Source organism: Zosterops lateralis (assembly GCF_965231275.1).
Source record: "Zosterops lateralis genome assembly, chromosome: 25".
Classification (NCBI taxonomy): domain Eukaryota; kingdom Metazoa; phylum Chordata; class Aves; order Passeriformes; family Zosteropidae; genus Zosterops; species Zosterops lateralis.
The window spans coordinates 6,116,734-6,141,030 of NC_139785.1; the positions used below are offsets into that span (position 1 = coordinate 6,116,734).

Below are 24,297 nucleotides of genomic sequence, written 5' to 3' on the forward strand. Positions count from 1 at the left end.
CTTTTAAACAGGACAAATAATCCGTTTGGAAGCATAAGTGGGCTTTTACATTTATTCTAAATTACAAACCAAATGATTGCAGCCTCAAATGGAAGCACTGGCTAATTGCACTAATATCTCACTAATTCCAGCACCAAGGAATGGGGGAAAAAACGAACGATTTTCTCCATTTTGCCAATTATTCAATTTAGGCCAAGGTAGATTATGCAAACCCTGGGTTGAGCTTCCTCTCCATTTGGTGATCTATGACAAGGACTGGAATTCCAGTTATTAATAATGGAGGAGCTATAATTATTCTAAGGATGGATAGGAGATAATTACAAGCCATAAACCCAGCTCTCATAGACACACACGCACAACTCTCTCCCCATGTCTGGCAGCACCAAAACCTCGCTGCAGACTGGAGACCCCCTGAAGCTCAGGACAAACCCCACAGTGGAGCTGCAGTGCTCAAAGGCCACGATGTGAACCCAGAGCTGGGAACACGAGCAGGAACTGGCAGCTGCCCATCACTGCAGGCAGGGAGGGCTGGTCAGAATCAGAGGCTGGAGAATTTGGGGATCCTGGAGGTTCCTTCCTGCCCAAACCACTGTATGATCCCATAGTCATAGGTTCCTCTGATTCCAGTCTGTGAGGGCTGCAGGGACACAGGAATCATCCCAAACAGAGCAGCCTGGTGGCTCTCCTTGCCTTTAGGCCACCACTGTCCCTGTCCCTCTGGGCCAGCTCACCCCTCTCCCATGTCTGAGATATGTGGTTGAATCCCATCTTTGCAGGATCTCCCCCTTCTCCCAACAACCTGCTGTTGGAGCAGGTCCAGAGGAGGCCATGAACTTGACAAAAGGACAGGAGCACCTTCCTGGAGAAGATTGGGTTGTGTGGAGACCTTACAGCACCTTCCAGCACCTGAAGGAGCCGCAGGGAAGCTGGAAATGGACTCTGACAGGAACTGTAGTGATAGGATAAGGGGGAATGGGTACAAATGGAAATTTAGACCAGATATCAGGAAGAAATTCTTCATTGTAAGGGTGGAGAGATACTGGAACAGGCTGCCCAGGGAGGTTGTGGATGCCCCATCCCTGGAAGTATCCAAGGCCAGGCTGGACAAGTCCTTGAGCACCTGAGTCTAGTGGGAAGTCTCCCTGAACGTGGCAGGGGGAGGTTGATTTCTAAGGTCCCTTCCAACCCTTAACATTTTGGGATTTCTGAACAAAACAACAGAGCTTTCCATTAGCCCCAGTGCCTTCCAATAAGATCCCAAACCTTCAGAACAGAAGAGCCAAGGTGAGATTGCAGCTCAGACTGTACAGCTTCCAAAGCCTCACTCTTCACCCTCTCAAAACTGCAGATTTGTCTTGTGCTGCCCAACAGCCCCAGATGGCTTTTCAAAGAGAAGTTGTGCACGTTGGATGTGGGCAGCCCTTCCCTGAGCTGATTTCTGCAGCCCTCACCCAGTTTTGCCAAGCTCTCCCAGTGGCACAGAAGGCAGAGCATTGGTTGCTGCAGCTCTGCAGCACAGGCTGCTGGTTCTGCTGTGCTTTGTGTGGTGAATGGAGACACCTTGAATTCACAATCCAGCCCCGACACAAACAGAGAGAGCGGCTGCTGCCGGAGATAACTGCGGCACAACCTTCTCCTGGCACAGCAGGCAGTGTTTGCAGCCCTCTGAAGAGGAGGGTTTGTCCTTCCCCGAGCACACAGATCATTAACCGCTCGCTGCTCCAGGAGGAAGATGCTGCACCAAACCCTTCTGTCCCTTTCCCCAGCCATTTCTGCTTTCCCTGCTCCACGCTGGGCACGAGGATGGAGCCCACCCCTCATTCCTCCAAGAGCTCTGTCCATCCCACGGAGATGCCACCTGCCCTCCACACAACCAGCTTTGCGCAGGTGGATAAATCCCAGCTCTGTTATCATTCCAAGATCACCTCTGGGCTGAGAATTGCGTGTTTTTGTCTCTGAACTTCGCTCCACAGTCTCATCCACCTCCTTAACCTCTTTTACCATAAAATCCTTGGCTGTTTTTGCCCAGGTGTGATTGCCTCAGCATAAACACACTTTGTCAGCCCCTTTGCTTCACCTCAGCTCCTCATTTTCCCAGAGATCCTGCACGGATCAGCAGCACAAATGCTCCCAATTCCCCAGCCGTGCCTGCTTTCCCCACTCCATTGTGGGCACGAGGATGAAGCCCACTCCTCATCCTCCAAGAGCTGCGTCCATCTCACTGAGATGCCACCTGCCCTCCACACGTGAGGACACCAGAGCCACTGAAGTGTCTGGAAGGGGACAAACCATGGAGCTGCCCTGCCCTGCTGCCCTGCACGGGGGGGACATTGTTGTAGGCACCTTCCAGCAGCTGGTGGCTGGTGGGAACAGGTGGTGGAGGTGAAGGCTGACACCTCTCAGAGCTTAATCGTTCCCGTTAGTGGCTTTATGAATGGCAGCCAAAAAGTGCCATAATTGCTGCAGTGACGCTCGCTAATGACTCGAGTTAGATCTGGCAAGTAGTCAAAGGCAGGAGACGCAAGAAGTGGGATTGCAGGAGCAGCATCTGAATTCCTGCCTTGGGCCACTGCAGAGGAGAGGGGAGCAAGCCCAGCGTGGGAGCTGCAGGTATGGACAGGGAGGGACCAAACAGGATGGGTGAGCAGAGAGAGAGATTCCAGCACACCCCTCCTTGCCTGCCCTTGGGGAGAGAAGTGGGAGAAAGGACAAGTGGGAAAGGAGAAAGTGAGAATCCAAGAACAAGCCCAGATTTTCAGAGTGGCTCAAAAATCCTTTTTTTTTTTTTTTTTGAGGGGACTAAGGTCCCACCTTAGTGGAGGACCTTAGGGGACTAAGGTGGGACTAAGAACTTAGTGGGACTAAGAGGATTAGGACCCACCTCCTAAAAAACATCTTTCTGCTCCAAAATCACCTTGAATCAGAGTGGTACCCTGGGAGAAACAGGGTGACTCAGCATCACCACCAGCCCCAGCATTACCTCCCTTGCACTGCAGGTGCCTTGGGACATCCAGCCCACCCCGGGTGGCTCCCAGTGCTCCACGGCCACGGGAGAGCCGCTCCCAAGGAGCCACCCAGCCCCTCCTGAGCTCACAGCACGCTCCTCCTGATTATGTATCTGTTTCTGAATGTTAACAAACAGTCAGCAGCAGCTGATTGAGTGGGTTATTAGCAGAATGAAGACAGATGGTGGAGGATTAACTCCAAAGTGTCTTCATTGCGCGGCCGTCACTGCAGACAGCTCTCCCTCTGTCTGCGACTGTCACCAGCTCCATTTCACGCCACAGCTCCCAGTGCACATCAGAGCACGGGCCCAGCACGAGACCAGCCCGTCATCAATCACAGGAGCACGGAGCAGCCACACTGGAGCTGTGCCTTTCCTCCTCCCCAGCCAAATTCCACCCCCAAATCCAGACTTTTCCTGCTGAGGGCTGCACAAAGTGAGGAGTGGTCGCGCCTGATACGGCAGAGCAGCGCAAGGACAGTGCCCACACTGGGTTTGCTGTGCTCATCACACAGGGCCTGACAGCTGGGAGAGGCTCCAGCACCGCACCTGGACCTCTCTGATCACTGCACAGAGTCTGAGATGAGGGACTGGTGGAACTGACGTGGGCAGAGACACATCCCTGGGCACCGATCTTGGCTCCTCATCCCGGGGCCCAGCTCAGCTGGAAGAGCCACATCTGGAGCCAGATGTGCTAATGGACATCATCCCTTGCCAGCTGGTCAGCAAACAGCACAAAGCCACCAAAGACCTTTGCTGGGCATCTCCAACCCACATTGCCCTGGGACAGGCTGCCAAATTGATCTGTGAGAATCCAGACTGGACCTTCTCTGTGGGGGCAGCCGAAAACATCATGTTCACAGAATCGCAGAATCACAGAATCACAGAATATCCTGAGGCATGAATGACCCACAAGGATCACTGATCCAGCTCCTGGCCCTACACAAACACCCCAACAATCCCACCCTGGGCATCCCTGGCAGTGCTGTCCAAGCTCTCCTGGAGCTGTGGCAGCCTCGGGGCTGTTCCCATTCCCTGGGGAGCCTGGGCAGTGCCTGAACCCTCTGGGGGAAGAACCTTTCCCTAAATCCAACCTAAGAAACTATTTTCCATCAATAAATTATTCTTTCACACTGTCAAGTCTCCCAGCTCCTCTTGTGCTTATCCACCTCCAAGCCACCGTAGATGTCTCCAGTAAATGCCAGGAAGGTTCTAATGGTCCCTGCAATTACCTGTTTCCCCTGGGATGGAGACCCCACATCTCATATTGTCCCACTGCCCTTCCTGTGCTTTCAGTTCCTTCAGCTCCCTTGTAGTTATCAATAGGGCTGTTCTTCAGCCTCTGTTTAAAGGGAGAAAAAGCTCTCACTTGGCACAGAGACAAAAGGGGAGCTGCTCTGTCTCCTCACCCTGGTAAGGGAACTGGCCTGAAGAGTCTGGCTCAGGCACCTGGGGCAGGAAATTCCTGTAGATGACCAGACATCTGACCCCTCCCCAGCTCACACAGCACACAGTGTGGATCTGCACTGCCATCCACCACAACCCTGGGAGGCTGGATGTCTGCAACTGTCATCTGTAACTGCTTCTAATGAAAACACGAGTCCTAGGTGGTCTTTGTAGCCATGGAAATCCCCCTGACTTTTGTTTTTGGCAGATTGTACCTTTAAACATAATGGCCCTGCAGCCTGCAGGGGCCAGAAACTGGCTGCACGTCAGGCAGGAACACTTTGTTCCCTTTTCCTCACAAAAGCTTTACTTTTGGCCTTTCATGTCTCTTTGTTCTCTGCACACAAAGCCACGCTCGGCCTGAAAAGGGGGCTCACTCCGTGTCTGACGCAGGCTCTGGATCCATCAGGGGGCCAGAGCCATCCCAAAGGATTGGGAGGATGCTCAGGGTCCTGCCAGCTCTCCAACACCCTGTGAGCATCCCCAGGGTCTGGGCACAGCCGCGGGCAGCCTGTCCAAGAGGCTTGAGGGACAGGAATGCACCTTCTCACAGCCCTCGTGTCCCGTGGGGCAGCCCCTTCCCATTAAAAACATCCTTTAATCAATGTTTAAAGAGCGTGTGGTAATTAAGAAGCACGAGGTGAAGCCTTGTGAAGCGCTTTCCCCACGTTATCAGCTCAGTATCGGGGCTCCCGGGAGCCTGAGGGAACCTTTGATCTTCTAAGGGATATTTGAGCCATAAACTCGCCTCTATGAGAGTTTTACTGCATGGAAACAAACTCACCTTTTACTCTCTTGGAAAAAGGCTTCCTGCAGGAAGCAGACACCCCCATGGCTAACTGCTGACAGAACTCCAGCCCAGGCAGGGAGAAAGAATCATGGAATAGTTTGGAGAAAGAATCATGGAATAGTTTGGAGAAAGAATCATGGAGTAGTTTGGGTTAGAAGGGACGTCTCAGGGTCACCCAACCCTGGAGCAGAGACACCTTCCTCTAGACCAGGTTACTCAGAGCCCCACCCAGCCTCACCTTGGATGTTTCCAGAAAAGAAAGAGCACTAGGGCAAGAAATCACACCCTTTGTCCAAATTATTTACAACCTGAGTCCCTAAAAAGGATTTAAATCCACGCTTGAGTCAACTTTCCAATTCCCAGAGTGACCTAACAGAGGCCAAACTGTCTGTGACACATCCTGGAGACCCTCCCATCTCACAGGGCTCTGGGCTTGTTTCTCTCAGCCAGCATTAATCAGAAGGAGCTGCAGCAGGGGTGGCTCCAGGAAAGGAAGCAAGGATGTCAGTTCTTCTGAGCAGAAATAGTTTTTGTTTAGTTATTATGCTTCATCATTATTTACGATATTTCTATGGATTAATCAATGCTCATAAAAGTACTTGAGGGATGACTGGAATATAAAATAGGGATATTTTAGCAGAAGTTTGAAGAGCAATGAAATGGTGACTCTGTGAGGTTCTGGAAGTGTCTTGGTGACCACTGCCACCCAACCAGGCAAAGAAGAGTAGATGCAGCAATTGCTGCAAGAGTTTCCTGTGTGACAAATCCTTCCTGAAGGAAAAGACAGCGGGTTTTGGATTAATGGAACTGCAAAGCTCCTGCTCCTCTCTTGCAGCCCACATGCACGGCCTCTAAGATGTTCCAGAGATCCAAGGGGAAGCAGGATTTTCTCCTGGGTGGGCACAAGAGCCCAGCACACCCTCAGAGGTGAAGCCCCTCACTATGAGACTGCTAAAGAAGAAGAAGAAGAGGAGAAGGTGAGGGGACTGCTCACCTTCAGTCATCCTGCGGTACTTCTCCTTGTACATGAACCCCAGTACTAGGCAGCATCCTCTTCCTGGGAGCCCCAGTTCTGCAAGAGAAGAGAGGGCGGGGTTAGACTGGGCTGGGGAACAGGAGCAGGGCACCTGGGGCTGCTGCAGGGAGCAAATCCTGCTGGATTTCCTTCAGGGACAGCTCCAGGAAGGTGGGGATGTAACTCAAGTTTGGTCAGCCTTACAGAGCTGGGCTTGGGAGGAGGATCAGCATCCCCTGCCCTGCCTGTCCTGAAGCATTCCTCTATTCCAAGTGAGGGGAATGAGCTGCATCTTCCTCCACAGCAGCGTGTGGCAACAACAGGACTCTTTTATCCCTTCCTCAGCAAAGGGAAACGGGAAATGGCCCTCGGTAGGGAAGATAATTCTGGCCTGAGGAATCTCGCTCTTTAGAAGCAACCAAGTGACCCTGTGAGCAGGAGAGTGCCAGAGTCTGAGGACTCCCAGGCCTTTGATGCCTTGATTTGTTTAATGGGGCTTTTTTGACTCTTGGTAACAAACACTGAGATCTGAGCGTGGGGTTTTTTTTCCAGAAGGAGGCCGCGAGCACAGGCGCTGTCCCCTCAGAGAGGCAGAGAGCTCTCGTTCTTCAAACAAATCCTCCCGTGTCACAGCGCAGAAAATTAAGGTACCACGTCCCCAACGCTGCCTGAGGACCTGCAGAGCTCCTTGGGGGCTCCTGTGCTCTGCAGAGCCCCGCTGATCAAAGCCCCTTTGATGTTTGCTTAATGTGGCTGTGGACTGAGAGCCCCCCGTGCTGCAGGAGGAGCGACGGGAAGTTTCCTGAGCCGCTCCCAGGAGGGGAAGGAGATGGAGCAGGAGAGGCTGGAGAGCCTGGAGAGAGCAGCAGGACAGACTTGGTTATGGTGCCACCAGGCAAACATGGGGTCGAATGGCAGATCTGGAGCGTGTCCAGAGGAAGAGGGAAGTGTGATGTGATGTGATCACACACACACACCTAGGAAAAAACAGATTAATTTTGATGCCAGGGCACTCAAGGTGCACACAAACCAAATCACAGCCCTTCCTCTGGCATTATACAGATCCAGAGGAGGAGAGAAGTGTGATGTGATGTGCAGGGAATACCCCCAGATCCAGGTGGGGATAGATCCAAATACAGAGAATCCCTGCCTGACCATCCTCACTGCCATGATATCCCAGCAGAGGGTTACATCCTCCTCTTGTGCACAGTGGGAAGCAGAATTTGAGCCTAAACTTAGAAAAAAACCCAGACTTTTTTTGTTGCCAGGGTACTCAAGGTGTGCACAAGCCCAGTCAAAGCTCTTCCTCTGGCATTACACAGGGCCAGAGGAAAAGGGAAGTGTGATGTGAACTCTCAGTGATTTCTTGAATTAACAGAAAGGTGTAGGAGCATCCATGGAGGGCAGGGAGAAGGAACTCTGCAGAGCTGAGATATTCTAGACACACATGGGTTTATTATAAGGGTGGTGGGTAAAAAGGGCTTTGCCTTCAGCCACCAGCCTGGGCTGGAGGGAACCCCAAAGAGAGAGGGAGAGAGAGGGGGTGAGGTGAGGGAGGTAAAAGAGCTGAGAGGAGTAAGAGCAGTAGGAGAGAGAGGGAGGACCTTGTTCCAATCCATTCTATCTCCTTTTGTGTTGAATATTCTAATTTACAGTGACCAACCGGCGCCAGATACAAACCCTACAGACTTTGCCTGCAGCCCATGAGAACTGCTCTATCACCACATCATCCTGTATTCTAAACTCTAAAGAGACTTTTCTTATCCACCTTTTCCCTGATGCCTTGGCAGGGTGGAGAGGGGCTGCACCCTTGGCTCCTTTTGTTTTCTGTCCTTCCACCCATCTCCAGCTCATCCCCGTCTTCCTGCCTGCCATGATCACATCTCAGAGCTGCCCTTCATTTCTATTTCCCTCACAGGTTTTACATCTCCAGTATTTCTTGCCAGACGATCATATCCACAAGCCCTTCCTGTCCCATCTTTCCCAACAGAAAGGGGCAATGAGCAAATGTTGTCCACCTCTGGTGGTGAAAAGCAGTCCACTCTTGCTCTCCAGAAAAGAGAAAACGTGCCCCACCATGCTCTGCACAAAGTGCACAACCACAGAAAGGTGTTGGCCTGCAGAGTGTGGGGTGTCTCTGCCTGCAGGGACACCCAGCTCAGGCTGCCTCCCTGATAAGGAGAATCGATAAGACCTTGCTGACCTTGGGGGTGTTTCCATGCAGGATCCAGTGAGGACACACACCCTCCAAGCTCTGAGCCTGCCTGGAGCCCCCAGGGCCGACTGCACAGAGCCAGCAGAGCAGGTGAGAGCCTTTATGTCTTTATTGATAAGAAAACAAAACCCCATCGATTGCTATCGAGCCTCCGACGAGCACCAAGGTATCAAAGTAATTAAAACAACACAATTAGATCAGCGTCAGACGAGGCAGCAGAGCCCACAGTGCAGCTGAGAGAGCCAGATCTGCTCTGACTCAGCGTGCCCAGGGGGGCTGAGTTTTCACACAGACCCTGCACACACCATGAGCACAAACACCACCAAAATCATGGAATGGTTCAGGTGGGAATAGACCTTAAGGACTCTGCCATGGGCAGGGACACCTTCCACTGTCCCAAGCTCTGTCCAACCTGGCGTTGGACACCCCCAGGGATCCAGGGGCAGCCACAGCTGCTCTGGGCACCCTGTGCCAGGCCCTGCCCACCCTCCCAGGGAACAATTCCTGTCCAATCTCCCATCCAGCCCTGTCCTCTGGCAGTGGAAAGCCATTCCCTGTGTCCTGTCCCTCCATCCCTTGTCCCCAGTCCCTCTCCAGCTCTCCTGGAGCCCCTTTAGGAGCTCTGAGCTCTCCCTGGAGCTTCTCCTCTCCAGGTGAGCACCCCCAGCTCTCCCAGCCTGGCTCCAGAGGGGCTCCATCCCTGGAGCATCTCCATGGCCTCTCTGGACTTGCTCCAGCAGCTCCAGGTCCTTCTAATGGGTTACTATGGGTTATTATAACATCCTTCCAATGATGGTGGTCCCAGAGCACCCCAAGCCAGGGAAGAGCTGGGGGCAGCAGGAGCTGCAGTGTCCTGGGACAATCCCACCTGGGACAATCCCACCTGGGACAATCCCACCACTCAGGTGTGTCCAGCTCTCACCTGCCCCATGCAGTGAGCAAAAAGCTCCCAAAAAAGCTCCCAAAAAGGGGGTTGTGGGCAGGAGCTCCAGTCCCAGCTGAGCCCCCAGAGAGGGAGGGAGGCTCAGGCTGAGCTGGATCCAGAGGAAATGTGGGTTCTGCCTCTCTGGAGCCTGGCTCAGCAGCCTGCTCTGGGTGCCTGTCTCCCGTTTGCCTCCCCAAGGGGTGCCATAATTAACACTTATAAACCACTTTGATATCCCATGATGAAAGGAGCTGTACAAAAGCACTGCATTATAATAATTCATACCATAAATTTGTGAGAACATGCAAAAATCTTTATCGCTAAAGGCACCTTTAAATACTTGAGAGCGCCTTTAAAAGGTAAAACACTTCAAGATGACTCTGCTGCTTAAGGATGTCTCACCATTTTGGCTTTTAGTGGCTACCCAAGGCTAAAATAGTTAAGGAGATACCCAGAATTTTAAATTCTTGGCTTTAGGAGGTCTGCTGAGACACACTGGAACCAGAATGTTTTAACCCTTGCGTGGCCCCATCTCCCCCAAATCAATTCCACCCGTTTCCTTGTGAAGACAATTGAATTTCCCAGCATGGCAAAAGTAATTACAGATGAAGTTGATCATCCCACACACTGTGACAATGTGGGAGCTGAAGTGTCCTGGTTGTAAAACACACAGCAGAACCCTGGTTCCAACTCTCTCAGGAGCACCTGCACTAACTCACACCCAAACTGGCAGAAGAGCCACAAAACAGGAGCAACTTCAAACCACAAATTTCCAGTGACAATGAAGCAAATTCCAATTAAAATAAACAAGACCTCGGAGTCTTCCAGAAAGGGATCCTCACCCTGAGAAACAGAGGGGAAAGATGTTTAGGAAGAAAGATCTCTCAGTGCTGGCCCAAACTATGGATTCCTCCTGCTTTTTCCTCAGTTTTTTCATTGTCTGGGATTTCTTTACTCAATTTCAAGGCAATTCCTTCACTCAGCACTCGGGAAGTAAATATCAGATCACCAGTGCACTAAAGGCTAAAGCTGCAAAGCTGTAATAAGGCTTTATTAACATAATTATAATATGTACTATTGTGTAGCTGTGTCCCACCAGGAATGACAATAAACATTTAATAGCCCAATAATACCTGTTTAATAATTTTTCAGCTCGCCCTGTCTAATTGCAAGTTTATTAAAGAACGATAAACTTTATAATCGTTGTAAAGGCATAATTGCAATTCCATTGCTTATTTAATATTGAGCTAATGATATTACAACTAAGTTATATTTTCCCATACATATTAAATATCAATTAGCTGGTTTAAACTATTGATTTGTATTTAATTAACTATGCTATTATATACCAATTAAACTCTTATAAGAGAAGCAGAAACAGCTGGTCTCTTAAATTAAATTTTTAAAACTTTGTATTAACATAAATATCACGTTTCCATTTTGTCATGTTTTCCTTCTACAGTGATGGCAATTTGCTACCTGTAAATATTTTTTTTTTTCTGTTTATGTGTTATATCCATGAGTTTAACTCTGATTTCTGGGATTGGGAGTGGGCAGATATTCTACTGTCAATGACACCAAAATGTGGGAACTGGGAAAGGCAGAGGGCTGGAAAAGCCTCATCTCACCTGGGGATCCCAGAGGTAAAAAACTCAGCTGGGAGTTCTTCAAAGAACATGCAATTCTCCAAGGAAAGAAGCTCAACACCTTCCTAAGTTGGTCAGGAAGGTGATAGGAGGAGATCCTACATCACCAAATCAAAGAGATTTTGGTTATGACAAATTTTGATGGACAAACCTCATCCTCCTGCTTAGAATTTCCCTGTCCTGGTGGATGCAGTTGCCTGCTGTATATGGGTGCCTTGAATAAGGCAGAAAACCCTGATCTCCCAAGGTTTTCCACGCTCTTGGCTTCACTGTGGCCAGGGATGCTCCATCCCAAAAGTTTGAAGGAGGATTTTCTTTGTTTTTTATTGTGGGAATTCACGAGAATGAGACAGACTTAATCAGCATATCCAGTCTGGTACTGGGATGCCACGGCGAGGACAAACAGAACTTTGAGCTCAGGAGAAAATGAGATTAAAAACCTGCTTTAGGGAGAAGATTTAATCAACCCCCTATGATGAAAATGTTGAAAAATGCATGGGTTGTTTGTATGATCTTTTAACCTAATTATTGTAGTGGAAATTATTAACCTCACTGAGATGGTGTAGAAGTTCTTGGAAAACCTGAGTAAAATTGAATCCTGATCATGAATCAGTGTTTCTGCCTCTCCATCAATCCCTGATATTTCATCATCTTGATTTCCAGGCTCAGGACCATCCAAACATCCCTGTGACCTCTTCTTCAGAGGACCCTGCCCTGGGCACCCACAGAGCACCTTTCACCAGGTAGAAGATTTTGTAGTTTTGGGATGTTTAGAATGTAGATGCAAAGGGACAAGATGGAGATTTTAGGGCGGTGCCCTGGGTTCTTCTCCTTCTCCCTTGGCCTCCATTGTCTGCAGTGACGTGGGCACAGGGGAGTTTCAGTGGATTGGGTCAGAGTAGAAATGACTGTGTTAGTGCAGGTGATAGACATGGGTATAGAATTGTAAATAATAGACACATAATTATCTGTATAAGAGGTAGTGACCTCCCATCACAGGGGAGTCACATCGTGTCCGAGCTGCTGTGAACACCTTGGCCGGACACAGAGAATTGTAAGATAAGAATTAATAAACAACGTGAGAAACCAAGAAAACCAAGACCTCGAGACTCCCTCCATTCTCACACCAACCACCGAGCACAGAGACAGAGACACAGAGTCAGACCTCAAAACCTTCAGAGGTCGAGGAGGGAAAATCACTCCCTTGGACCCACATGAACCACCAGCATGGAATCTCGGGTGAGAGAAAACCATAAAACCTGAGATTCCTGAGCCACCCAAACTCCCGCTGCAACTCTGCAAACGGATCCTTTGGCAGGGAATTTCTATATTGCACTGTTAAGTCTGCAGAGCAATCTGAGATTTTCGGAGATTGGAAAAAAAAAGCCGTAGGAATGCGCGTTATTATTAAATCTGTGCCTGGTTAATTTATAAAAATGTATTAAAAAACCTAAGAGGCTTCCCAAGATGAGAAAATGAGCACATTACTGTTTGAAATATGAATGAAGCAGAGATCAGTGTTAAATGCCAGAGTGGTGGTGTATTTTATTCTACAGTGCTCTGCAAAAAAAGTTGCATTTATAAAGCCATTTATTGTATTATGTACTCGCAAACCACCTTGTCATCCATTTATTGCACAAATAAAATCTTAAAAGCAGAGGATTAGTTGAGTGTGTCCCTGTGGGACCACAATCTGACTTTAAAGAATCCATCAATGAAAGAAAACAGATGGAGCAGAGATGTTTGCCAGCTCATTGCTCCGAGATGGAAAACAACAATTGGCTATTCTCCCATAGCCCACAGACCTGGAAAGAGAGAAGGACGTCCAGCAGGACTTGGGGAAAACTGTCCCCACTCAAGAGCCAGTTCTGGTTGAAGAATTTATCATTCCAGTCTCCTCCCTATTGCTGTACAGGGTGAAGACCTTGGAGAGGACAGATCAACTTTGCATGGCGAGAGAAAACTCCCCAGAACTGAAACCCTTTGCAGAACCTCTGTTAAGACCTAAAATTGGCCTTAAACACCACCAGAGAGGCACCCACCTGCATTTGGGAACAGCAACAGCACAAAGCAGTGCCAGGGCTGTTCTCCCTACTGGGAATTTCTGGCGCTGAAGGGTGAAGGTCAGGACGATCCTTAAAACATCTCTCAAACATTTTTTTGAGGTTAAAAACCATAATGGAAAAAAGACAGGAAATCTTGGATGTGCTGATTTCCACTGTGCCTCTTTCAGCTCAGTAGAAAACTGGAGTCTCCATTACCCAGAGGTGAATCTTTGGGACAAAAAACAACTTTGGACAGGCCTTGAATATTGGAGAGCACTGGGGTCCAGCCCTCCAGGTGCCTTGAAAGGATCAGCACTAGAATCTTCAAGAGGAAGAACAGGGGAAACACACAGGAGGCAGCTCTGCCCTGGTACCAGACAATTAAAAGTTGCTTCTTAGCAGGGAACACAACTGGCAGGAGGGGAAAGAAAGAAAGAAGAGGGATTTGTGCTGCTGAGCAAAGAGAATGATATCCCCTGTGTTCCCTGGCTAATGAAGGGAAAAGAGACACCTCTGAGTTGTAACTCAGCACTGGAGTGTTTTGAAGAGGTTTTTTTTTTTCTCTAGTGGCAACAGAGAGCCTTTGGTCCCCAAAGTTCAGAACTGGATCTGTCTGTATTCCCCACTCTCCTCCCCAGCCCTTCATGGCTGATGCACTTTTTCTGAACCTCTCACAAACATGTCCAATTTGGGCACCATCTGACAAGTGAAGAAAAACCTTCACAAGCCTCAAATTCAGTCATTCTTTGGATTTTTATACTTTTTATCCTTTTCCCTGAAGTTAAGAAATCTGATGGAGCTGCAGTAGGAAAAAACAATTCAGCCCAGAGCAAGGTGGCTGTTGGTACTTGGACCTTCCCACACAAACAGCTCTCACAGCTTTGTGTGCACAGGGATGTGTTTACACTGGTCAAATTCTCCAAAATGTTTTGCTAAGGGCCTTGAGGCAGCAAGTTCCACAGCTTAACTACACCTCATGTGCAGGAAAAAAGTATTTTTCCTTGTATTTCCTACTATAAAAGCCATAACTTCCACACAAGGCTTTATGTGAAAGAAAACCAAATAAAAGGTTATGTAGAAACAATCTGGTTTTTTTTTTTCACTACTGAATATCAAACCCACTCCTGTTTGCACTGCTGAGAGCTGGGTCAAGTGCCCCACAGAGTCAGAGAATTTTCACATTATGGCAAAAAACACACCCAGGAATGAGAAAAGGCTGGTGGGGCTGCCCATGACCCCAAATTCAATTAGCAGGCCAATGTGACTTTGGGTTGCACCTGCTCCCTCCATAACTCACTTCTGATGGCTCCACTATTGTGGGGTTGGTGTTTCCTGTCACATTCTCAAAGGATACAGAGACCCCAGCATTTTCTCCAGCATTTTCACCCAGTTCACACGAGTTTTGGAGTATTTTTCAAGAGCTGCTCTCGCAGGCACCTCTCCTGGCTCAGCCCCTCTGATGGTCCAGCCCTTGCTGCAGCCCTGCAGCTCAGATCCTCCTTGTGAGATTCCTGTGTTGTTTTACCTCTGCTGGTGGCTCTGACCTGCACTTCAAGGGCTTCCCAGGGAAGGAATATCCTTCACCACAGCCCATTGTGCCTGCTGCTCCAGCCAAGGCCTCAAATGTTCTGTTCCAGGGCAGTGGAACAAGCTCTTCCCTGCTGCAGGAAGGGCTGGAACAAGCCTCCCAGGGAAATGTCAGCGACGGGCAAACACCTGTCCGTGCATCCCCCCGTGTCTCCTGGTGTTTCCCCAGGTCAGCCCCTGAAAGCAGGACACAGCACCAGCAATGCTGTCCCACCAGGAGAGGAGCTGAACTGACAGGATTTGGTGATTGTGGGGAGGTGGCAGGGCAGGGAGGGACAGGGCAGGACAACCAGGGACAGGGCAGGACAGAGAGGGACAGGGCAGGCAGGGACAGGGACAGGGACAGGATGGATCAAGCTGGTCTAAAGCTGTTTTGAGCCTTCCTGCTCCATCTCCAGTGACTGGATCAGGATGTGCTCCTACAAACCAGGAGGGCTTTCCACAGCAGGGATTGTGAGACTCTGAGACGGTCTAAAACCAGCTCAGAACAAAACTGACAGGGAGAAAGACACAAAATCCACATGTTTTGATTCCTTAAGAGTGCAGTGTGTTCTCTGAAGGCCTGGTTTCCCTGGGGCCTCGCAAGCCCCTGCACCATTCCCTGCTCCTGCTGAGGGACCCCCACATGTCCCACCCCAATCCAAACAACATCAGCCACAGCCACAGAACATCATCCTGGAGCCTGGTGGGAACATCTCGTGGTGGAATAAACACCACTTCTTGTCACTCAGAGAGCCACATTTACATGCAGGTCTAGAGCTCCACACAACAGCAGGAGTGTCCCTGCCTCAGCACCTTGTAAAAACAATCAAACAAACAAACAAACAAACAAACCTCCTTAAGGTGAAAATCCAACAAAATAAACCAAACTCAGCTGGGAGGAGAACACGGCAATGGAAACACTTTGCAATAAACCCTGGCAGTCCCCACGCTGCTCTGACAGATTGTGGATAAGCTGGAGAGAAAAAAAATAATAAAAATAAACCCACAGAACCGTAAAGGTCACATCTATAGCCGTGCTCTGGATCAACAATGGCTCCTCACACCTCCCACCTTGGACGTGTTTCTGACTAAACCATCCTTCTTACAGGTCTGGAAGATGGACAGCGGTACAGGGAAGCACAAACCACTCCAGACATGCTGGGATCACATCTTTTCTCTGCCTAACCTCAAGCCCCTGTGCCCCAGATCCAGGGAATCCCACTGCCCAGTCTCGGGTTGGTTTTCTCACCTGAAATTCAGGTTGTTAAAAGTCCTTGGCCCGCTAAAAGCCCCGAGTTGTGTTGGTAGAAAAAAGCAGAGTGTTCAAGGTTCTGTTTTCAGGTTTCTTGTGGTGTTTATTATTTGATATCTCAGAGTTTTCTCCGCTCCCAGCCGAGGTCTGGACAGGGCTGGGACATGAGGGGACGGCCCCCGATGGGGTCACCTCACATTGATACAGATAACCACGGGTGGGGTATTTACAATTTCACACCAATGCCCAGGGCTCACACTAAAAGGGTCATTTCTGCTCTGACCCAACCCACTGTCACTGCCCTGTGCCATCACCACCCCAGGGGATGGAGGGCGGGGGAGAAGGAGAGGGACACGAGGCACCACCCAAATCCCACCATCCTGTCCCCCATTTACCTCTATTCTAAAACCCTAAAACTATTTTGCATCTTCTGCTGTGCTAAACTACCATTTTCACTTCCTGGTGATTTGCAATTCCTCTCTTTGTGTTGGGAGTTTCTCCCATGGACTAAAATCAAACCCAGTGTTTTTCTGGGCTGTGCCAAGGTCTCCAAACCCCCTGGACCAGCTCCACACCCCCTGCCCAGGGCTCAAACTCCCTTCCTCGGGTCCCAGCTCATCCCAGGGGATGCCCTGGACTCCAACAGGCCAGCTGCTCCAAAGTCTTGGACACCCCAAGAAATGCCCAGATCCCCCAGGCTGGAGGAGCTGTGGCCTCCCCTCCCCTCGAGGCAGGGAACGCGCTGCAGCCCCGTCCTGCTCTCAGTGAACACACACACACCAGCCCAAACAGGGCTCCCTGCTGTCCTCCCATTACTGGGAAATCACACTCCAGACTCACAGGCTCCATTACTCCTGCGTGTCGTATAATTAAATTCTATTTGCTGGTTACCTCCCAGCACGGCTGCAATCCTTCCGCATCTGAGGCCTTTTAAAAATATTTCTGATCTTCAGCTCCTGTTTCATTTTTCATTTTTTTTCCCTCTCCTTGGCAGGTCTCAGCTGTCTTTTAGCTGCATTTCTACCTGTGAGGTGGGAAGGAGGAGGCCTGCTGGGACCAGTCCAGGCTGTGCTGTCCCCTCTCCAAGATGAAGGAGATCAGTGACGTGAATGTTTTATCTCAGGGCAGACCCACAGCACAGGTTAATCCCCATTTCCTCCTCAGATATCCCAACTTGAGTTACTTCCCAGGAATTTGAATGGGAGCTGAGGTTGCTGAACAGCTTGGGGGAAACTCGTGGTGGTGTCGCCAAACCCTCACAGATGAGTAAACCAGCCAAGGAAGGAGAAATTTCAGGGTAGTCCTAATTGGAGGTGCATTTGCTGCAGTTCCTGATCCTCCTCTTCTGTTCAAACCTTCTGCTAAATGGAAAGGAGAGAGTGAGAACAGGTCCCAACTCTCCACCAAGGAACAAGACACCAATTACAGGGTGGGGGGGAAAGCCATAAAGTTTAAGGGATTATCTCATCACCACATTTCTGTCCCTTTCTGCTTTGATTGAGGTATTGAGGTTTAAGTGCTCTGGCAGGGAAGGCTTTGGCCACGCTCAGCAGGAGGAGAAAGGAAAGTGAGTGGGCAAATGTCAGGCTGTGGGAGGCTGATTGCTGCCCTGCCCTGTCCAGGTCCTTCCATTCCCAGTGGGAGCAGATTCACTCCCACCACGAGGAACAAATCCAGCAGCCAGGCCATGGGGGCAAACACAGCAGTGGCCTCAGGCTGGGGTGTCCTGGCAAAACTCGCCCTGCCCTGGAACTGCTCACCCTGCCCTGGAACAGCTCACCCTGCCCTGGCACAGCTCACCCTGCCCTGGCACAGCTCACCCTGCCCAGCTCCAGAGAGGACACCAAACACACTGAGCATCCACAGCAATTTCAGCCTGCAGCATTCAATCTAAATCTTGTGATATTCATGTCTCATGACCATCCCTCTCCCCTTTTTGAGAATTTTCAGTTTCCCAGTTGGCCTGAAAATTCATGATTTCTGCAACTGGTCCCACTAGCTGGATCTTCACTGCCTCAACTTAAATCATTGTAGTTCACATCATGTTAAACCCTCCTTTCACCTCTACAGGTGCAATCAGCACAGGTAAAGGGTAGGAAGGTAAACCAGGGGAGATGGGTATGAGAGAGGGATCAAAGCAGCCACACAAGGCAGGGATCTCCCCCATCCAGCAGGTGGGATCTCCCAACCAGCAGTGGGATTTCTCCATCCAGCAGTGGGATCTCCAGATCCAGCAGTGGGATCTCTCTATCCAGCAGTGGATCTCCACATCCAGCAGTGGGATCTTTCCCACCCAGCAGTGGAATCTCTCCCACCCAACAGTGGGATCTCCCCCATCCATCAGTGGGATCTCCAGATCCATCAGTGGGATCTCCCCATCCAGCAGTGGGATCTCCCCATCCAGCCGTGGGATCTCCAGATCCATCAGTGGGATCTCCCCATCCAGCAATGAGATTTCCCCCACCCAGCAGTTCCTCTCCTTGTGACACGTCCTGACCAAACTCAGCCCCCACCCAGGGCTGATTTGTGGCACTTTATGCCCTTTCCCTGCTCCCTCCCTGCCAAGCCCCAGCACTGCACAGAGCTCCCACTGCCAGGGGGGCATTTTCCCAGCATTACCCACAACTTGGATCATCTGTGGAAACAGCTCCTCTGCCTCCCCCAGCCCTGCTCCCACTGCACTCTCTCAATCCCATTAAAAGTAATGGGGTGAGATTGTCCAGCCCATTACTTTCAATGGCTCAGTTTCAGCCAGACAGCCTAAAGCTCCCATATCCTCCAAAGAGCCAGCAGAGGAGCTCCAAAACTCCCCATTTCATTAGCACATCGTGTATTCCAGCTTGCCAGGGTTTAATTGGAAAGAGAGCCAAGCCTGCGTTAAGGTTTGCTAATTGCTGCAGGAGAGACAAGAGCATTCCTTGCACCACTGGTGATTATTTCCTTGCTCAGCAATTTTGGGTTCTCCAAGGTGTGAGGTTTTATGAAAATAGTCCAAGTTAGTTAAAAAAAAAAAAAAAAGAGAGACATAAGCAAACACAGCCACAGGAGAGAGACTTTATGGGATGGTTGTGTGCTCCAAGATTCTGCTGCTGCTGCTGGAGGGGAAATACAACTTGCAGGAGGATCTGCCAGGAAGAAACTCTGATCTTGCAGAAAGCCAAGTGAAAATTGTATATTTAAGATGCATCACAGGAGCTGCAGTTGGAGACTTTCTGAACTATAAGTCCAATAATCCGCTGAGGGCAGAGACAGGCCAAAAATCAAACCACTTTTGCTTCCAAGACAGTTTGATACTACAAGATGCTCAGAAAGCTGCGCAGCCAAACACTTTTCTTTGGGAGCCGGAGAAATCCCATTTCTGGTCTGATTTCCGACCTCGCCTTCTGCTCTGGGTTTATAAAAGCCTGTCAGAACTTGATCATGTAGAGCCACGTGCCCTGTCACAGCCAGGGAAGGGACCTGTTAGGGATGTACATAATGATGTATCCGGGAGACTGAAATAATGACATCTCAACAGCTGGCTAAAAAAAAAATTGAGAAGTTAAAATGAGTAGTTAAATCACAGAATATCCTGAGTTGGAAGGGATCCACAAGGGTTGAGTTGAACTCTGCACAGGACACCCCAAGAATCCCACCAGGAGCCTGAGAGTGTTGACAAAAGGTTGATAAAAATCTCCTGTGACCATAAAACACCAGAAAGCTGCTGGTGGCACTCAGAGCCAAGTGCTGGAAGCTTCCAGCCCAGCCTGGATTTTTCTTGCCTCTGAGCTGAGCCAGGAGCAGATTAGGAAGTGCAGCTCTCCTGCACCAACCCCTGCGAGGTCTCTGGTGGCCCCAGGGGCTCGGGGCCGTGCCCTGATGTGATGTTGGGTCTCTCTGCTGCCACTCCAAAGCTGTTTAGTGGGGTGATGCTCCAGCCCTGTCCATGCCAGGACAGATGGTAATAAATTTTCCAGTGGCTGGAGCAGAGTGCAGCAAGTGTATGATTAGCATCTTTTTCTCCACTGCACATTTCATCTGTAAACTAAGATTAAATACCTGGAGGGAAAAAAAAAAAGCTGCAGGAAAAGGGAACTTTAATGTGTTTTCACTGCAGAGCTGCCAGGAGTGAGTAAACAGCTTGGATCCAGGTTTGGGGCAGCTCAGGGGTGAGGAGATTTCCCCATGTGCAGAGTCAAGTTATCCATGTTTCATGAAGGTGCTGTTAGAACCATGGAAAGGAAGGGTTGGAAGGACCTTGAAGATCATCTCAATCCATATTTAGAGACACTTTCCACTATTCCAGGCTGCTCCAAATCCCTTCTAAACTGGCCTTGGACACTCCAGGGATCCAGGGGCAGCCACAGCTTCTCTGGGAATGCTGTGCCAGGGCCTGCCCACCCTCACAGGGAAGGATTTCTTGCCAATATCCCATCTAACCCTGCTCCCCATCAGTGTGAAGCCATTCCCCCTTGCCCTGCACTCCCCTCTGGCACAGCTGTGCCTCAGGATTCTCCTGACTGGAGCAGAGCTGTGAGGAGCAGCAGGGCCTGCAATCCCCTCAAAGTGAACAAGGGGAGCAGAACCGCTCCATTACCTGCCTGGCTTTGAACTCTCAACTCATTTAAACCCAACAAAAGCCATTCCAAATGCCTGTCAAGCCTCACCGACCTCACTCGCCTGCAACCTCAGCCAGAGATAAAACAAGGGAATGAGGCTCATGAATCGCATGGGGGATGAGGAATGGTGCCTGCTGCTGAGAAAGAGGGAATCATCACCTACAATTTCAGCAGCCATCAAAACATTGCTCTTCATCACTGTAACAGGAGTGCCAGGGCAGTGATGCTGATAGGGCACCTCAGCTGGTGAGCACATCGCCATTTTTTAAAAACGCAAACACAAAACCTAACGAAAAGTCACACACACAGAGGAAAAAAACCACCACACTTTTTGTTTTGGATAAGCAGAAGAGTGATAGCCACAGGAGTGGTGTCAAGGCTTGTGAGTCATCCTTCCCAATCCTCAAAAATAACTGATTCTGCACCCCCCAGGTGTTGTGCCAAGCCTTCATTTTGCTCACATTCAGGTCATCCTGCACATAACCCACTCCTTATGGAGACACTCTCTGCTCCAAGGGGGAAAGGCTTTGACATTTCAATGCTCTGGCTACATTTATAGGAAGATTTTTCTCAAGCACCTTTCTCGCCTAAAGGAAAATTCCAACATGCCCAACAGACAGGGCTGCAGGTCAGAGAAATATCATAGCAGAGTTTGGGTTGGAAGAAAACTTAGAACCCATTCAGTGCCACCCTGATGCTGTTGTACACCACAACAACACAGACTCTGAGTTTTAGAAGGCTAAAAATGACTCCTCTATTTCTGGGATGTGTCTCCCTTTTATTCCATTTCACACAGACCAATTGGATTGGTGACACAAAGACAAACCTCTTCACTCCCATTGGTCAGAGCAGAGGGACAGCAAGGAGAAGTCCCTCCTGGGGAAAGGAATGAATAACAAAGGTACAGCTACAAAAACATTTCTCCTGTTTATAGAAAATTCCCTGGGAATTTTCAGCACAGGGAGCCAGGGGAGCTGGGCACACACAGCTGACCTGCCCTGAATTCCCAAGGAGCAGAGGATCCTCATTCCGAGCACTGATGGATGGGCAGGCCCCACCCGCCTTTCAAAGGACATTACATGCCACTGCTGTAATCAATAATGTATTATTTCCTCTGTGTTTTATAGCCTCGTGTTTATTATGTGTAAATAGGGATTTACAGTGATCTGAGGGTGTTCATTTAACGCAGCTGACACCCTGTGTGTGAAATCCACCCGCCGCCCCTCGGGGAAACCAAACCAGGATTCTCCCACAAAGCCTTTTGTCCTGGATTGCAGTGTGGGATGTGCACACAGTATTTATTCCATCCCCATCCCCATGAGCTGTTGGAACCAGGTGGGGCAGTGTTTTCCCAGGCCCCTCCTTTGGGCTCTTCTGCTCATGGCCCATCAATGCCTTGCCCAGGACTCACAGGGAACTCCCTCCAGGAGCTCTCTCTGTTTAATGGGCCATCAAGGAGCCACTGCACGACTCCTCATCCCATTGGGAGATGCTCCCAATGCCCAGGGGGAGGAGCCAAGCATTCCCACCTGGAGAAAATCTGGGATTTGGGACAGGACAAGCAGCCCTGAGCCACTGGATTCCCAGAGGAGCAGAGCTCCCAGACCTTTCTGTGGGATCACTGCTTCAGGAAGAGCCCCTCACCTGGACTGCTCCCCCCACCCTGCTCAGGCTGTGTTCTGACTCTGGCAGTGCTCCTTTGTGTTATTGCATTGATTTTATTTTATTTTTACCTTTTTACCTTCTTATTAAATTGTATTTCTGACTTGGAGCCTCTCACTGGTTTTTCTTTCAAACCACGACACTTTTCTTTGCCAAGGAAATGGGGGAAGAAAGGGAGAAAAAAGGGAATAAAACAAGGCCAAGGTAGAGAGATCAGAGCCCGTGCACATGGGATGGAACGCAGAGCGAGTGCCAGTTCTGGCGTTCAGAGTCGCTCCAGCATCGCTGTGAACAGGACGTCAAACGCTGCTCTCATCTCAAGTCCAAGGTGCTGCTTCCAGGAGGAAAAGGAAGGTTGGGGTGGGGGGAGAAACCTCCCCTTGAAAGGCACTGGCATACCTATGCAAAGTTCCTTCTTATTTGATCTCAGGCACAAAGAGCAGAACAGAAGCGTATCATCCTTTGCAGCTAAAATGAAAAAATAAAGAGGACTTTTATCCCAGATCCATTTATCTCAGGTAATAAATTCTGCTCCTGCCTGCAGCCAGTCAGTATTTTCCAGGTGGGTAACTTTCTCGCTGGAAAAATGAACAAAGCAATCAAAATAATTTGCTAATTCATTTCATTTCATTTCATACTCTCTCTCTTTTTTTTTCTCCCTTTTTTTTTTTTTGTTTTTTTGAAACCTAAACTGCAAGTTAAAACAAACCCGAATAGCCTGGCGTGTTGTGTCAATGTTTTGCTCAACAAATATCAAAGCAACGCTGAAATTCTTAATTGTCTCTTAAGAGATCTTAAGACACTTTCAGAAGTTACACGGCAGCTCCTGGCAGGAAGGAGACACTGGAGGTGGATTGAACAGCCCTGTGTGGTTCCTATAGGATTCCTATGGAAGTTTTTTAGGTTCCTATAGGATGGCAGCAGCCTGGCAGCTTTTGGCAAGTGCCTCTGCCTGTCTTGCCAGCAGCTGCAGCTCGTCCATCCTGGAGCACCTTGGGATGTGAGGACACCCTCCTGCTCCCAGTGAAGCCACCAGATAAAACGAACCAACCTCACCTGGCCCCGAGGTTCTCAATCCTGATCAGAGGAGCGGCTCAGCAGAACAGCCAAGCACACCCCTGGGAAATGCAGGGTCTGAGCAGCAGCTTTCCTGTGCCAAGTGATCCCAGCAGGCCCAACGTGTGCCTTTCCCAACATCTGTGCCCTGTCTCGTGTCCTCTCAAGCTCATCTCGGTGCATCCAGCCAAGGAAAAACACAGCTCTGCACCAGAAACAAACCCCTGAGGATCAATCTTCCCCTTCTGGCCGTGCCAAAGCCTCCTCACGCAGCCTGGTCTGTATTATTTACTCATCTGTGTTATTTACTCCCAGCTTAGCTGGGAAAGAGCAGCCACATCCTTTTTTCCTGCTGCTGGGAGGATGCAGGGACATGTTTCTGTCACTCAGGAGACTTTGTGCAGCACTTCAGAGGAGAGGGAGGCTCTGCTCACTCCCTGAGCTCATCTGCCTCGCCAGGCTCCTGCACCATTAAACAGCTGCCACGTTCCACCTCACAACTTCTTGCAACTCAGCAGAAACAAGGGAAAAAAAAAATAAAAAGAGGGAAGAAAAAAAAAAAAAAAAAAAAAAAAAAAAAAAAAAAAAAAAAAAAGGAGGCCTGGCAGAAAAAAAAATAAAAATAGATAAGTGCCATAAAACACTGGAGAAAAACAGACAGGCCCCCATTGGTCAACAGCTGTGCACTGCTGTGGCATCGTCCTCGCCAGGAGACTCTGCATTAGGGGAAGCAATGATCATCATCATTAAATGCCTTGATGGAGCTCAGGCATCTGGTTTGCAGCATTTAGCTGATGAAATAAATAAGGGTGCTTTTGGCAAACACACAGGGAACAAACATGAGAGGATCACAGATGCTGGAGGGGTTCCAGCTTCCCTAATAATAGTGTCCTTCCCCTTTTGCCAGCTCAGGGACTTCCCAGAGGAGAGTCCTGCAGCACACGAGGGCACTCACAGCACTGCCAGGAGGCTCCTGGGGCAGGCAGGTCCCATCACCAAGGGCACTCAGCCCTCCTGGTGTGGGAAAAGAGACAACAATCTGCATTAAAGCCTGACAGACACACAGAGACTCAA

The 24,297-nt window shown here is 49.6% G+C and overlaps 2 protein-coding genes across 2 annotated transcripts in view; one reads left to right on the forward strand and one right to left on the reverse strand.

Moving 5' to 3' along the window:
- The window catches only part of TIRAP (TIR domain containing adaptor protein), a 383,808-nt gene that overhangs the window by 159,002 nt on the left and 200,509 nt on the right, over positions 1 to 24,297 (forward strand). The window lies entirely within an intron of this gene.
- KIRREL3 (kirre like nephrin family adhesion molecule 3) overlaps positions 1 to 24,297 on the reverse strand; it is a gene marked incomplete at both ends in the record, with an annotated part of 348,160 nt that overhangs the window by 113,594 nt on the left and 210,269 nt on the right. The window contains one exon of the mRNA XM_083877958.1: positions 6,235 to 6,312. Within this exon, the coding sequence (XP_083734084.1) occupies positions 6,235 to 6,312 (78 nt within the window). The remainder of the gene's footprint in view (positions 1 to 6,234; positions 6,313 to 24,297) is intronic.